The 16,457-nt window shown below is 47.2% G+C and overlaps 1 protein-coding gene across 4 annotated transcripts in view; it reads right to left on the reverse strand.

Annotated features, from left to right (window-relative positions):
• Positions 1-13,771, reverse strand: part of ZCCHC2 (zinc finger CCHC-type containing 2) — a 44,882-nt gene extending 31,111 nt beyond the window's left edge. For 2 of the 4 annotated variants that reach the window (XM_071453442.1, XM_071453434.1), the window contains exon 1: positions 12,427-13,771. In XM_071453442.1, the coding sequence (XP_071309543.1) occupies positions 12,427-13,356 (930 nt within the window). In that variant the 5' untranslated portion in view covers positions 13,357-13,771. The remainder of the gene's footprint in view (positions 1-12,426) is intronic. The other 2 variants (XM_071453429.1, XM_071453421.1) reach the window with 1 other exon arrangement.
• Between the last annotated feature and the right edge of the window lie 2,686 nt (positions 13,772-16,457).

Consider the following 16,457-nt stretch of genomic DNA (forward strand, 5'->3'; position numbering starts at 1 on the left):
CGGGAAAACTGAATGCACCACGAACATTTAGGAACTGGTCTGCATGAAAATTAAATTTATTCATACAGGATGAAGAACACTCAAAGACCTTCACAAAAGATGGGTAGAGAAGAAATATAAATCTCCAGAAAACATTCTTTATTTTTAAATGCAGGAAGCATAATAAGCGCCAGAATATATGTGGTTGGTTGGGTTATTATCACATTTGTGCAATGTGATGAGACAAATCATCAACCAAGATTAGTTGCTGTATTTGTTGAAGAGGACCCCAAGACTATCACAACAGAAAGACCAGAATGAGAAAGCACAAAGGTGGCAAAAGACATATGAATTCCCTGCCAATTCTTCAACAAACTCCTTCAGATATGACAGATATACCAGCTAAAGCTGGCTTCATCTTACAAAACCAGCTTTACTTCATCTACAGCGCGGGTACGAGCTGTGGCAACTCCTAACAGCATATCCAACACATGCAGACCCAGGCAGTGTCCAGGCATCAAGGCTGCCCTGGGCATGCTGATAACCTAACTTTGGTCAGTGATACCAATACCAGCATAGTTAGCAAGTGCACAGCAGTCCAAAGCTGTTTCAGCTGTTTCATCAAACCAGTGTATGGTTTGTGCTCTGAGCTGAGCATTGGTAATTTCAGGTTTCAAAGCCATCAGATTTAAAATATAAAGCCTGCTTTGTTTCTTCAAGATAAAACTCACACCAGTCCCCAGTCACTCAGTAAATAATCGCAGCAAACATCTAATAAATTATGAGCTCAATGTCAGATATAGGGTAAGAAAGGCAAACAGCTGTATGTCAATGAGACTGCAATTTTTAACAGCTTTAGCACATTTTCAAGTTTAGTTTACTAAAATAACCCCTCAAACAAGCCACCACACAAGCATGCTCTGGAGAGAACTACTTCCAGAACACTTCAAAAAACCCACTGATACTGTTTCAGCAGACATTTCATAACTGTGGGCAGAAAAAGTGGAAGTACTTTGGTTTGGTTAAGTGTTAACTCCTGATGTAAAAACAATCAAATTTGAGGTCAGACGTTCTCTTGCATTCAAAGCCAGGATATTTGTTTTGATTAATGGAAAACAAATCACAGACTATTCTAAAAAATAATTGCTAGTTTAAAAGTCAAATAAACTGTGAGCAGTTTTTAGGAGATGTATAGAAATACGATTTACTTCAAAAAAGTATTCTGTTCAGCTCATGTCAAAGAAGCATTAAATACTGCTGCTACACCTTCTAATACTAGAAAATTGCTTCTTACCAAGCACATATATCATCTCTGTAACAGCATTCAAATACTTTTGCAGTGAATTATTCTAGAATGGTTATTTTTCTATCCATGGCAGCAGTCTGTAACAGGGAAACTACAACCGCAGTTGAAGGCCCCCTCTAAACTGCAAAATATTACATTAAGGTTTCAAACCTTATTTAAATAATTACATATTTAAATAATATATATCGATTATTATAAAATAACTGTAATAAATTCATAATTTATTCACTTGCAGAATTCTTCATGTCCAAAGTTAACCAGTAATATTTATTCTGTGACTGCTGGCTTTTACAACACAGGAGGTAGACAGTGGGAAATCCAGAGCAGTCACAGCTTTATCTTACAGCCTGCAAAGCTCCAGATCCTGTCTTAAGCTGCATAACTACTCTTCATTTTTGGTGTTACCTGCTGTGACAGTTCTACGTCAAACTCACAAGTAACTGAAACACAGGTGCCACTGTCAGAGCCGACAACTCTAGGGCAAGTGACTGCAAAGTCTGAAGGGCCAAAGAATATTAAGAGTGGCATCATGTGTTGCTATGTGGCGCCAGTCACACCAGGAACACAAGCCCTTTAAAGCCTGATACACTGCTGAGGAAGGGCATGCTGTACAGAACCAGCATGTGTGCTCATCCTTTCCTGTCAATGAATACAACATATCCCATGTTCACACAACACACACAAGTGTAAGGTTAACTCTCACATAAGCCTCTGTCACTGTAAGACTTGACTGCAACTCACAGTGCTGCTGCTAATGATTAAAATATAGTGAAGCGGGAAATGTGGGTGGCCCCAAACCAGCTGCCAGATAATTAATTTGATAATCACACAGATCTCAGTGATGGGCTGAAGGATTAACTACATTTCTCCTTGAAAGTGAAACAAGCTAAGAGAGTACCCTAAAAATTATCTCCTCTTACAATCTACACCAGAGTTTTGTATTAAACAGATCTATCCTCATATGGTTGAAAGCAAGTACTATGTTAAAAAAAACCTTATCACTTGAGACACTTCCCAGGACTCTATCATATCATCATAGAATGTTTTGGGTTGGAAGTGACCTTAAAGATCACCTAGTTCCAATCCCTCTCCCATGGGCAGGGACACCTTCCACTAGCAACAGCTGCTCAGAGCCCCATCCAACCGGGCCTTGAACACCTCCTGGGATGAGGCATTCAAAGTTTCTCCAGGCAACCTCTTCCAGTGCTTCACCTCTCTCACAGTGAAGAATTTCTTCCTAATATCTAGAATGTGGTTGGATTTCTAGCCTGCAAGCACACATTGCCAGGTCACATTCAGCTTCTCATCAAACCACACTCTCAAGTTCTCCTCAGAGCTGCTCTCAATCCATTCTCTGCCAAGCCTGTATTTGTACTTAGGATTGTCCCAAGCTGTTGCAGTTTGAATTGCTGCTAGTAAAGTCCAGGGCAAAGAGGGAAAAAGGCTTTTGCATACTATCCATAGATGTTTAATTCAGCCACAGGGCGAGATGTTCTCCTCTCTGACACACACTCCTACCCAAGGTCTCGCTCTCTCCCCCAGGGGCCTCCTGGCTGACCTTGGTCTCCAGGCAGTATCAAGGTGAGGCCCAATCAGGGAAAATGGAGGGAGAGCCTTAGGAGCACCTATGTTCAGGCATAGGCACAGGGGAAGGAGCCAATGGGGTGTAACTTAGGAGAAGCCCCCCCAGGGCCTCCACACCAAGCCACCAGCAGAACCTTGTACTTGGCCTAGCTGAACTTCATGAGGTTCACAGAGATTCTTCTCCCAGGCCTGTCAAGGTCCCTGTGCATCCTTCCCTCCAGTGTGACAACTGCAAAACACTGCTTGCTGTCATTGGCAAACTCACCGAGGGTACCCTTGATCCCACTGTCCGTGTCACTGACAAAGGCGTTGAACAGCACCAGTGCCTGGACCAACCCCAAGGAACTCCAGCTGTCACAGGTCTCTGCTTGGACCAGTGAGCCCTTGAAAATAACTCCTTGAGTGTGACCATCCAGCCAATTTCCTTATCCACCAACTGGTCCATCTGTCAAATCCATGTCTCTCCAGTTTAGAGACAAGGCCATCATGTGGGACAGTGCCAAATGCTTTGCACAAGTCTAGGGAGATAATGCCAGTCACTCCTCCTATCAACACTACAACCCCGATGTAGAAGGCCACCAAATTTGTCAGGCATTTATCTGTTCTCAGCAAAGCCATCTTTGCCATCAAATGCCTCCTTACTTTCCATTTGCCAATGGAAACTGACCAATTTCTAGTTCCCTAGGTCTTCCTTATCTCCCTTTTTTAAAATGGGGCTTATGTTTCCCCTTTTCCAGTCAGTGGAAACTTCAATAGACTCCCATGACTTCTGAAATATGATGGATAGAGGCTGAGATACTTCAGCTGTCAATTCCTCCAGGACCCATGGATGCATCTCATCAGGTCCCATTGTTTTGAGCACCCTTACATTCCTCAGATGGTTTTCAACATGTTCTCCTACAGCTGGTGGTTCCTCATTCTCCCAGATCCTGCCTTTGCTGCCATGACTTCAATGGTGTGGGCTGAAGCACTTGGTGAAGACTGAGGCAAAAAATTTATTGAGTACCTCGGCCTTCTCCATATTCCAAGTGACCAAATATGCCGTTTACGTTGAGTCTTTCCCTTACCACCCATGTATCTACAGAAGATTTTGTTGTTGCCATTGACATCCCTGGCTAGATTTAGTTCTGTCATGGCTTTAGCTTTCCTAACCTGGCTGCTAAAACAGTTTGTCTGTATTTCTCCCAGGGTATCTGTCACTGCCTTCCACCCTTCATAGCCTTCCTTTTCATGTTTGAGTTTGTCAAGAAGCAACTTACTTATCCACACAGGCCTCCTAGTATTTCTGCCTGACTTCCTCGTCATTGAGATGCATCACTAATGAGCTCAGAAGAAGTGATTCTGTAATACCAATCAATCTTCTGGGGCCCCTCTTCCCTCTGAGGCTTATTTCATGCTACTCTACCAATCAGCCTCCTGAAGAGCAGTCCAGAAGTGTTTACGCCCCAAGGTCCAGGGGTGCTGGTCTGTAACACAAGCACCAAATACCTAAAGTGGTGAGCCATCCTGCTGAGAAGGATGTTGCTCTGTCTGATGCCATGTGAGCTGAGATCTCAGCTCACCTACACATGATAGATGTCCAAACTCTGCCTTCTATCAATGCAGATGACTGATCAAACAATGTGATGCTGGCATTGCTTTGGCAATATGCAGTGAAATCTGTTACTGGATAGCTTACTAATCATCACGAGCAAGCGATTGATGCACGTAAGTCTTCTGATGCTTGCACTGCACTTTCATAAAAGAACTATTCATTCATCAGCTCTGATGAGCACTAACAAGGGAAACACACTTCCAGCAGCTGGACAGCTTGATTAGTTCTACATGCCCAAATATGAAATATTATTTTTCTGCAAGAACTACAGTAAATGTGCTATGAGGGACAGCACTACTCAGCCTTGCAAGCTGTGCAGATGTAAACTGGCACAGCTTGTTCATTCATCTACAAGTGGGAACTGACAAACAAAGCCAGATGAAAGAAGGCATTTTGGAAAAAATCAAGGTCTAACTCATGATTGTGAGCCATCAACTACAGCATCTGCACCTTCAACAAAATTGAGTGATGTCAGAATAATCATTAACAGATGTGGTGCCAATTACAAGACCAAAGCCATGATTTGTTTATAACAAAACTTGCAGGCTCTCATTGCCTCACAGCTGTATCGCTACATAGCTGTGGTAGCATAAAGGTTCAACATTTCCTCTCCAGAAGCAACAACCAGGTGAAACTACCTGTGTATTTGTGTGCTGCTGAACCCTCTCCTGATGACTACAGCAGCAGAGATGCAGCCTTACTCAACACTCTGAGCAACTGTACCTGCACCCCACCACTGTGGGGTGTGGCTTGGATACAGGGATAGAACATTCTTGCCATTTTAAAATGGAAATCCAGCATATGCATTTAATACTCACAAATGCAAACATATAGAGCATCAATGTTCAAAACCTATTTAATGCTTACACATTGATACAACAGATTGTCCCCTAATCAAAAATATCCAGTACTGTCTCAGACAAGCTGCTAGGCAAATGCAAGACCAAGACTGCAGACAAATGCCCAACAGACATTGCTGCTAAGCCATGCCCCAATCTGCAAACTTTGAACTATGCAAAGCCACCATCCAATTGTTCTAAGATGGAGAGATGCTGTTCTGTTCTACAAGACTAAAGCAGAATGAGCCTCAAGATCTAGGACCACAAAAACCCACCAAATTATCTCTCTTTTGGCCAAACCAACATACAACTTAGATGTTTACATGTCAACTTTTAAATAGAATCAATAATGCTCCAGAACAATAATGCTTATTCCACACAGAACCTCAGCTGGAGAAAAGTGCAAAATCCTACACCTGGGCAGGAAGAACTACAGGCACCACACATTTGGGGACCTAAGAGACTGTAAAGTAGCTTTGCAGAAAAAGATCTATATTTATAAAAATGTGTGTGTGTATGCACACATCAGAAGGGAGGGTGCAACGAGGATGGAGCCAGGCTCTTTTTAGCAGTGACCAGTGACAGAAGCAACAGGCAGAAGCTGAAACATAGGAGGTTCCCTCTGGACATCTGGAAACACTTTTTCATTGTCAGGGTGACTGAGCACAGGTTGCCCAGACAAGCTGTGTAGTCTACATCCTTGAAAACACTCAAAAGCCATCTGGACATGGTCCTAGGGAATGAGCTGTAGGTAGCCCTGCTTAAGCAAGATGACCTCCAGACGACACAGCCAATCTCAGTCCCTTCATGGTACTGTGACCACTCATAAAATCCCATAATATGCAGTAAAAGCCTGAATAGCTGAACATACAGTTCAAATGGATTATGTGCAACTGCCCTTTTAACTGATATCTAGTAAGCTGGACTGCATAGAGAGTATGCACAGGTGCCTAAAAGTACTTTGAAGCATATTTGTTTCGCTAAACTATGTTAAGAGTCTGCCTGTAAGAGGCAGCAACAAAACGCTACAGTGGAGACAAACACCTGACAAAACATCAGCTGATTCTGAGAAAAAAATGACACCACATGACAGCTTCAGCAATCACACAATAACTAACTTATAGCACTACTAAATCCTAACAATTTTGAGACAAAGGGCAACCAACCCTCTTACATCACATGAACAAATTCAGCCTGTGGCAATTACATTTGAAGTACTAGACATGGCAGCTACACCTATGATTTACAGTGCTGGGGGAATACTGCACCTCATGTTTGCTAGAAACACAAGTGTCTTCTAAGTCTCACCTCCACCTGAGCTTCTAACAGGACCTAAACCAGTTTCAGTCCAACCTAGCTAGTCCATGACACAGTAGGGAAGTTGAAGCTAGAGCCAGCCAAGTATCAGTTCAAGCATTACTCTATCCCCAGGTGGTTGCTCTTTTAACAACTCTGCAACATCATACTTGTGCTATTGTAAGCTGAGTGAATAAAAATAAAATTACTTGAATGTAGCAGTTCAGACTAATACAAAAAATTATTCTCATAACAGTCTAGAGTGATGGGAAGATTTAAAAAACATTTGCCCCTGAAGAGTAGTTCACTGAAGTACAGTCAGTACTGAGAAGGGACGATGCCTTCATTACTACATTTAATTACCATCAATGGGCAATATATCATTTCGTCCAATCCTTGAACTCCAGCATAGTTTGAAAGTATTCTTTTATGTACAGCATTTTCAAATAACAGAAAATCTCTGTCTTGTGGTTATCTTGCTCCTAAGACACTTCACAAGACACTAAATTTTCTTTAGCTGTTCAAAATATTTTTACTTTCTTCTCCCAAAAAGACAAGATTGAGGAGGTTGAGGAAAGAGGTTGAGGAAAGGCAATAAACTCACAAAGGAATGCAGTTTCTAGCCAGATCTCTTACAGTTTTGGTCTCCAGAAGTATAAACCCTTAGACTTGGAGGATACTACAGAAATTCACCAACTCTTGAAGGTATTTTGTTTTAATTACAGTAATGAAGAATCAGCTGTAGTGCTTTCTTAGTGCTGCTTAGGACAGCTATGGCTAGAGACTGATAATGACAAACTAACAAGGTGACAGATTTAGGCAGGCAGAATCCTACACACTTCAGAGGGTTCACAGACACAACCATCTTACTGCTGCTGTCTGCACCGTTTTCTGCAGCTCTTTAGAAAAAGCTCAGAGTCCTCTGCACTCCAAGCCCAGTGAGATCCTGCTACCTATAAATAAGTCAGCATTGGGCAACCCTGAAAACTGTACCACAGCTCAACTACAGCAATCGAAGTACAAGCATCAGGAAGTCAGGGGTCTATTTTCAACACCCTCAGTATTCATTTACTCTGCTGGACAACAAATTGTCAGGGACAACAAAAAGGCTGATTAACTCGGTATAATGGGTCTGGGAACGGCTACAAACTTGTACTAACACCTCATATTTAGAATTAAACAGCTAAAACAGCTCAAAGCAGTGAAAGCTTTTACTCTGCAATTTCCTGGAACATCAGCATGCACATCTAGATAGAACTCATTCATTTTAGGCATTGTTTTTTATCTAGCTATGACTTCCTTTCCAGAAGACTTCCAGTAATGTTTCTGGAAATTCTTAACTCCTGTTTGGAGACAGAGAAATTCCTGTTCAGAGACAAGGCTGTTAGGTTCTTTGAGGCAGCTGGAATACTTTTCATCTCAGTATGTAGAACTTCTAAAACATTTGTATTTCCCTGGAGTGCACCACTATTTAAAAGATCTTTGCCAAGAGTGAAATGACATTTTTAATCTTTATGTCTCTTATTTAAACCAGGCTCTGAAGAGACACTTTTCCTTATACTCAACTCTATGACACTAAAAACAGTGCATTGCAGACAGAGCTCTTAGATTCTAAAATTAAATTCTATTACCTTATTCTGCTGCAAGTGACTGAAGATCAATTATAAAAGCACTCTTCTAATTTGCACACAAAATATCCTATAAATAGAAGTAGCACTAAGAAAAGTACCCTGTAAATAGAAACTTCCCCTTTGTTTGTAAGTAAAGAATTTTTTCTGTGAAGAATCCTGCAGCCAACTAATTATATTACTATTCAACAACTATTATCTCCAGGAGATTGCTTATTTCAACAGAACCTTGGTTCTATTTCTGTCAAGTATGCCTGATTAAATATTCCAGTGCCTAATGAAAGCCACATTTATTATGTTCGTGGATATACAGAGCTTCTTTGATATTTCAGCATTTTGATCCCAGACATCCGATGGGATGGAGAAAGATAAACAATAAAGTCAAACTGCTTTGATAACGGTGCACTTATTAAACAAAAATAATCAACGCAAGAGTTAAGCTATGTGTTCTGTTACTTAAACCAATATACAGAGGTATCAACAGGATCTTTGCACTTTAACGCTTCTTTTATTCAGCAGCCAATACTGCTGATTTATTCTTATACTTCAACTTCAGATTCAAAGTTGATATTCTGCAGTTTAACACACCAATGACTTTTTTCCAAAAGATGTTCTTATAAACTACACCTTAAATTAAGAATTTGAAAATAGTATCAAGTGTTTCTACTTTATGCATAAAAACTCCCTAACCTTAATTGAAAACACTTCATAAAGAAACCAAATTTATCAACTGTAAGGTAATCCTAGCTCTGCCCCTCCCACTGCAACAGTCCTACCTCCCAACTTTCAACTTCGTGTTTTGAGCTGAATTTGTTAAAATATATCACTAAAAAAGTTACATTTTTCAAAATCATTGAAATAAGACACTAAAAACAGAAACAGTTTTATTAATCCTTTGTCATGAAGCAACTTTATAGTGAGCTCAATTTTATCAGACAACACAGACCCTAACCAGAAAACAGAACCCCAACAATGGGCAAAAGCAAATTGCTTTATGTTCTAGTAAATCACCCACAAATTCTTTGCAGGTGAACCTCTCAAGCCTTGGTGTTCACTGAAGCCAGGTGTTACAGCTCCTCAAAACCTCAAACCGAGCCATTTAGTTAGATCCGCCACATGCAATAGCACAATCCTTTGCCCTAAAGAATTCAGAACTGACAAACGGCCTGATTCTACTCCAGCTCTGAACTCCTCCAGTTTGCAGGCTGCTTTCCTATGCCTGGCTGCTGCCAGCCATAGGAATGCATTGGTATTTCACGGCCCACCCGATGCACAACAGCTCAGTGACCGCCTTCTGACGGGTCAGAAGCCGGGAGCTGAGAACGCCCGGGAGCGCTAAGCACGGCAAGACCAGAGCAGAGCTGGCAGCCTCTGTGCACAGAACCGCTGCTGCGCTTTCTCCTCCCGACAGCCGGGCCCGCCGCAGTCCCGGCACACACGCATCCCGCCCGCCGCCCGGGGAGCGGGGCGGGCCCGGGCCGAGCCCCCCCGTTATGCAACGGCGGCACCGCCCCTTCCCGCCGGGCCGGGCCGGGCGCCGCCCCAGGGGCACGTGACCGGGAGCCAGCGCGGCCATGTTGGACGGGGCGGGAAGCGGCGGCCCCCATCAGGCCCCGCGTCCCTGTCTGCGCAGGGCGCTGCCGGGCGGCCCTCCGCCCCCGCCGTCACGGAGGGGCAGCGGGGCTGTGCCCTCACGGGGCGCCGGCGATCTCTGACCCACCCGTCCTCCCCGCAAACAAAGAGAGGGGTCACCCCCTTTTCCCGGGCCATGACGGTGCTCGGTGCTCTGGGGCGCCGTGTCCACCCCGCTCCCCCTCCCGCCGGTCCTTCTACCCTCGCCGTGCCCGGCTGTGCCCCTCAAATGGAGCCGTCCCGTCCTCCTCCCAGGCACCGCCTGCCAGAGCGCTTCCCGTCCGGCCGCGGGACCACCGCGAGGGCTCCCGAGTGGAGCTGCTTGGGCTGCCCGGCACGGCGCGGGTTATTCCCGGAGATGAAGCCCAGCCCTTCTGACACGAGCCCAGCTGAATAAAATTTCAGAGAGGTCTTTATGAACCGTTCCAGTTCACAAACGCAGAGCCCTGAAGGCACTCAAATTTCAGAGGTTAAAGGAGGAGAAAAGGCCTGTGGACACCCGACAGGACTTTAAATCAAGTTCAGTGTAATGCTACGGCAGCATTTTGCCAGAGAAGCCTTTAACTCTGCTACTGGCTCCATCTCCTCCAGCCTTTTATCTGCGAGGGTCCCACCGTCCCCGTGGGACGCTGACTGAAAATACTCAGCAGAAACCCACTGATCCCTCAGTGGGTTCTCTGTCAGCCATTATTTCCCAGAAAGGCTGTGCTGTATTTAAAATTAGCCATTAAAGAGAGGGAAGGAGAAGGAAAGCCTATGGAAGCACTGCCATTTCACTGCTATGTCGAGTACGGAGTATGTGATGTACATGTTCAGCCAAGCTGACTTGGGTCTCTCAGTGTTCCCCGAGTAAACAAAACCACCACAACTTGGACAGCTGCTTTTATGCTGAAGCCAGAACACTGCACAAAACTGACTTCAATTCCAGTAGCTCACGGGAGCCTGCTCTCCCTCCCAACTGCAGTTGGTGGGACACACTGAGCAGCTACAATTGCTGTGCCAGTTCCAGGCAGGAAGTATGTTTCCGGTTCCTAGCACTTTAAACCCAGAAGGGACAGTGTCCAGTCTTACCACTTCCTGCAATTCAATCTCTTCCCCGGAAAGATGGACTTTCAGGATTAATTCTGGGATAGAACTAGACTTGATGCAGACCAATGAGCCAAAATAAACACTTTTTGGACTGATGCTCCAAATTCATTGTGATTTCAGTTCTGTAAAATCTGCCCATTAGTTTATGACCTGCCAAATGCGTTTTGGCCTTTAAATGATATAAGCATTCAGTTAATAAATATAATATCAGAAGGCTTAGAAATTGATCTCTGTCTCCTCTGGGTACTCCTCAAGAGCATACCCCATCTTTAGCAAACAGAAGGAGCCATTCCTTTCACACGGCAGGCAATGCAGAAGTTTTTTACAAGTGGCTGAAATGGACTGCACTGCAAGCAAACTTAGAAATAAAATCCCAAAACCCCAACCCTTACTGCTCTGTACCCTTTTCTGTCAACTAACTCATGAAAACCTGATGGGTTCAGTAGAACAGCACTATAAACACCCATCTTCCAGCCCTTCCTTCCCCTTTTGCAGGAGAGGCCATCTATAGACCTAAATCTGCAGAGCTCCATGAGGACAGCTTGGCTGCATAAATATGGGGCAATTTTTAAAGCCAATGCTCATCAAGAGGGCAGCAGTGAATGGCACTGCAGGAAAACCTCTGCTTAAACAGAGCTACTGCACAGGAGAATGCTTCCGTTGTCACTCACTTCAAGTCCTCATCCCTGGTGACAGCCACATCCTAGCAACAAGTGGAACATCTGCTTTCAGGATGAGCTTTGCTGTTTCCTGACAGCCACCCAAAAAAATCAGTTTTTCTCTGGACAGAAGCTCCAGTTGTGACAATGTTTCTTTAGTGAAATCATTACCACCCCTTTCCTAATGCTGTCAGCCATCTCACTGAACCTGGTGTTTCAGAGAACCAGCCCTAGAGCTGGTGACCCGACTGCTGCCCTGATTCTTGCCAAGTTCAAGCCTGTGTCTCATTCTGTGAAGGGGCAAGGGAGCAGACTCCATACAAAAAAAAATTTCAACTTGTTCTATTGGTTTGAAGCCCCTAAAGAATGCGCTCTTAGGCAATCTGGTCTCTATCTAGCATTATTATTATTATTTCTATTTTTACAAATCTCATCAAGCTGCTAGTTGCTGTTGCTTGTACTCCTGCTTCGTACAGTGACCTACAGCGTACAAGACAGCCAGTTCAGTACTATGCACCCTGTACTCCAGCACGGCAGAGTTCCAGAAAAAAACAACAGCGTTCCAGAAAGCATGGCAGGCTAGGAAAATCAGCCCTTCCCCCCGCCAAGAAATTTGTAGTAGACACTCCGCAGGAGGTTGTGGGGGCGGCCGGGGCTGACACTGCCGTGGTAGGGGGAGGACGGAAGGGACCACATCCCAATGGGGGGGATTCGGGGAACGCAAGCAGCCGCTCCTACAATAACAGGGGGGAGCGATGGAAGAAGGACGAAACCACCCGCTGAGATGGCGCAGCAGGATGGGCGCAGGACGCGCCGTTACCTGGGCTGGGTGGCGGCCGAAGCCCTCCTCCTCCTCCTCCTGGTCCCCGCACAGGGCCCTCCGCAGCCGCTCCAGGTGCTCCCGCAGGGTGACCCGCTGGTGGAAGGAGAAGGCCGGGTGCAGAGAGGCCATGGTGAAGAGCAGGAGCAGCTCCTCCTGCGCGCCGCAGCCCAGGCCCTGGGCGGCGGGGAGCCCGGCCTGCCCGTTCTCGGCGGCTCCGTCCATCACCACCACCACGTCCCCCTCCTCCTCCTCCTCCTCTTCATCCTCCTCGGCCGGGGCCCGCCGAGCCGCCGGGCAGCTCTGCAGGATGGAGTCCACCTGGGGCAGGAGGCGGTGCAGGCGGCCGGCGGCCTCGCGGTTCTCGGAGCCCAGCAGGGCCAGGTAGACGATGAGCTTGGAGCGCACGGCGGGGTCGCGGAAGTCTCCGAGCTGCCCGGGGTCGCTGAGCCCGTTGGCCTTGGCCTCCGAGTCGCGGAGGCAGTGGTAGTCCTTGCGGGCCAGGTCCTCCAGGCAAGAGCCCAGGAATCGCAGCTCCAGCGGGTTGCACAGGTCCAGCAGCCCCACCATGAACTCCAGGCGCTGCGCCGAGCCCAGCACCAGCCCGAACCACTCGTACACCGTCTCCTTGTCGGTGCGAGCGGCCGCCGAGCCGGGACCGCCGCCGCCCGGAGCGCCCAGTGAGGCGGGGGGGGGCGGCGGGCCGGGCCCAGGCCCCGGCCCCAGGCCGTGCAGCCGGCTCGGCCTCTCCAGCCCACATCCCCTCCCCGCCGCCACGGAGGCGCCCCCGCGGGCCCGGGGCACCTGCTGCTGCAGCGGGATGTGACAGTCCAGGGCACCGCCGGGCTCCTTCAACCCCGCCGCCGTCGCATCTTCCGCCGCCGCTGCCTTGTGGCTCGTCTGCTTCAGGGGCAGCTTCATCTTCAGCATCCTCGGCGGCGGCGCGGGGGGGACGCGACGCCCGCCGGGACCCGGCGGCAGCGGTGAGGTGGCGGCGCGCGCGGCGCTCAGGCGGAGCCGCTCATGCCGCTCATGCGGCCCGGCTGGCGCGGGAGCGGCGCGCGCGCACGCGGAGCGGGGGGAAAGGCGGCCGAAACGGTCCCGGCGGGCGGGGAGTGGGGAGTGGGCGGGCGGGGCGGGGCTCGACTCGCTCGCGGCGGCGGTTCCCCGTCTCCGCCTCCCCCCGGCGCGCTCCCTCGGCGGTTCCCCCTGTCCCCGCCTGTGCCCGGCTCCCGCGCAGAGCCGGTAGGCGCCGGCGGTGGAGCGCTCGCGGCTCTGGGCCGGGGCGGCGGGACCGGCTGAGGCCCGAGCTCCCGGTGGGGGAGCGGCGGGGCTGGGGGCAGGGGAAGGGGGGAGGTGGCGGGCGGAGCGCGCGCGCGCCTCTCCGCCTATGGGCGCCGCCCGCGTCAGCGCGCGCGCCCGCCCGCGGCCGGGGGCCGGGGGGCGCGAGGCGGGGCGGCGCGTTGCGCGCGGGGCTGCGCCCGCGGCGCGCCCCGGGCACGCGCGGCCGCCACGGCCCCGCCCCGCGCGCGGCGCAGGGACCGGCGCCCGCTTTGGGAACGGGCGGGGACCCCGGGTTTGCCCGGTGAGTCCCGTTGGACACGCCGATGGGGACGGGTCAATAGTTCGCCTGGGAGCGAGCCTCCCTGTCTCCCGAATGAAAGATTTCCCCGAGATGAGGCCGTGCGCTCGCTGGTGGCTCCGGTGTGCGGAGCCACGTGGGTTTGCCCAAAGCCGGCGGGAGCGGGCCCAGAGCTGTGCCGTGCCGGTGCTGGAACAATGCTGAGTGTGGAAACATGGCTGCTACAGGCCTTTCTAAATTTATTTCCTATTTTCCAAATTCTAATGCCGTTGAAACTTCTGCTGTTGTAAGATGTCTCCTTTTTTAAAACTACGATTGCTCTAGTATCGTGTCTTTCTATCCAGGGTTGGTTTTACAATAGAGAAATAAAGGAAAATTTGCAGAAAAATATAGTGAAATGGCTTAGGGATACTCTGTTAGGAAATAGCAGGCTTGCTATGCTCTCATTCCCCCAGCTGTTGTAGATCCATGATGAAAAGCTTACAATTACAAGATTAAGCCGTGCTCTGAGTAGTCAGAAAGTTGCAATGCTCCTCACTTTGATTCCCCCACAGTTACATAAAAGAAGTGTATTTAAAAAGAGAACCAAGCCTGTGACTTGCTTAACAGCACAGTGAAGAATAAAATTAATTTTAATTACAATTATGCAGAGCAGCATCTCTGAGCTGCTTACAGAGTATGAACTGCCAGAGCTGACTGCCCCTTACCTGTTTGTCCAGAAGCCAATGGTGCTATGATGAAGAGCTTTATCCAACAACTAAGAAAGTGTCATGCAGATTATAACAGTCTTGTTTGCATCACTCAGATTTGCCACAGAGTGGTCTTGACTTACAGACTATATAATTTCTTGCATTTTTATGTATGTACTGCATACATATGTATTCTATTTTTAAACATTAAATGACTAATTTGAAGGTAGCTCATGTTGGGTTTGTAAGTTCCTGGTGGCTGCTCAGTCCTCTTCTGGTGACACAAATGGACTTGACCCTGACTCAGAGCAGCTCTCCTCATTCACTGGCATCACAGGAGCACTGGCACTGTCCTCACCGAATCTTCAGGAACGGAGAGGAGAGTGGGAAGTGGGTCGGACCTTACCCTTCCATCGCAGACTGCCAACAGTTCTTTGCTGGTCCCAGGACTAGGGAGGTGAAGAAAAGTGTTGTGAAGTCTCATAAACTTGTTTTATCCTCTTTTATCTGATTCTGTTTGCTGGGTATGGCTGGGCTGGACCTGTGAACCACTCCAGATCCCTGCAGTCATTCATCAAAGCAGCTATTATAATGCCACAGTAGAATATTTTCTTATGTCGTCATTGTGAAACAGTAATTCTAGAATTACAGCAATTCTTGTCTTTTTTTTTTTTTTCCAAAGAAAAATTACTGGGACTGTCTTGGGGGATATGCCAAGCTGGAATTGTGGAAGCACAGAAATAAGGCTTGAGGTTTCTGCTTAGTAATTTGAATAGATATTTTTTCTGAATAGAATTTACAAGATCAGAATTGCAATGATCCAAATGTTAGAAATAGCATTTTCTACTTTAACAATCTGTGATTCAAATAAAACGTGACATAGTTCCAAACAGATCACACCATGGAGAGTGAAAAAGGAATTTATTTTTGTGGGAATGAGTGGAAGGGGAGGACAGAAAGAGAGGGTGTGCTGGTCCATTCAAAAATCCACAAAGGTAAGGTAAATCACGAGGGTAGTGGTTAAATGTACACTCTCCTCATCCAGAAAATGCTTGAAGCCCATCCCTATTTGTGACAGTTCCCAAGCTGATTCTTACTTTCACAAATAAGCTTAAGAACTAATTAACTCAGCTCTTCTTAATTTTCCCTTCTTAATGGCTTATACTATGATACTTGAGGAAAACAGATGAGAAAGATGCAAAGTCAGAAAAGAAGAAAAAAAAAGGATAAGGAATGTTATGAGAAAGCAAAAAGAAGACAAAGATGTTCCAAGTGGGTTTACAAGTAATTCAGTAGCTGAGGGAGGTGTCAGCAAGGGAGAGGGCAGTGCTGAAAGAGAACTGAAACTTAAGTGCCCAAGAGAAATGAAAGTGAAACTCCAGACTTTGAATGGAATGGGAACACGGAGGGGAAGTGCTCAAACACTGACAAGCTAGTACAATGGGAAAAGCTACTATAAAATTATCTTGCCAAGTGAAAGTGCCCTGGAGGTTTTCTAACCTGGTTTTCTTTAAAAAAATGAATAGCTTGCATAGGTCTTTAATGACTTGGGCCCACAGTCATGCTGACTTAGGGTGAGCAACTGCACAGAGCCTTAGAGGGAAAAATATGTGTGTAATCTGTCGGAGCTGAAAGCCAGATGAACTCTGATGAAACACAGAGCAGGCAGAGAAACAGCAGGACAGTGCTGCTGGTTCAGGAGCAGCCACTTCTCTGGGAAATGATTTTCTTTAGAGTACAGCAGGGATATGGTCTGACAC

This window comes from Agelaius tricolor, unplaced genomic scaffold (genome assembly GCF_023055355.1).
Source record: "Agelaius tricolor isolate 1412-34295 unplaced genomic scaffold, bAgeTri1.0.p SCAF_2, whole genome shotgun sequence".
NCBI classification, from domain to species: domain Eukaryota; kingdom Metazoa; phylum Chordata; class Aves; order Passeriformes; family Icteridae; genus Agelaius; species Agelaius tricolor.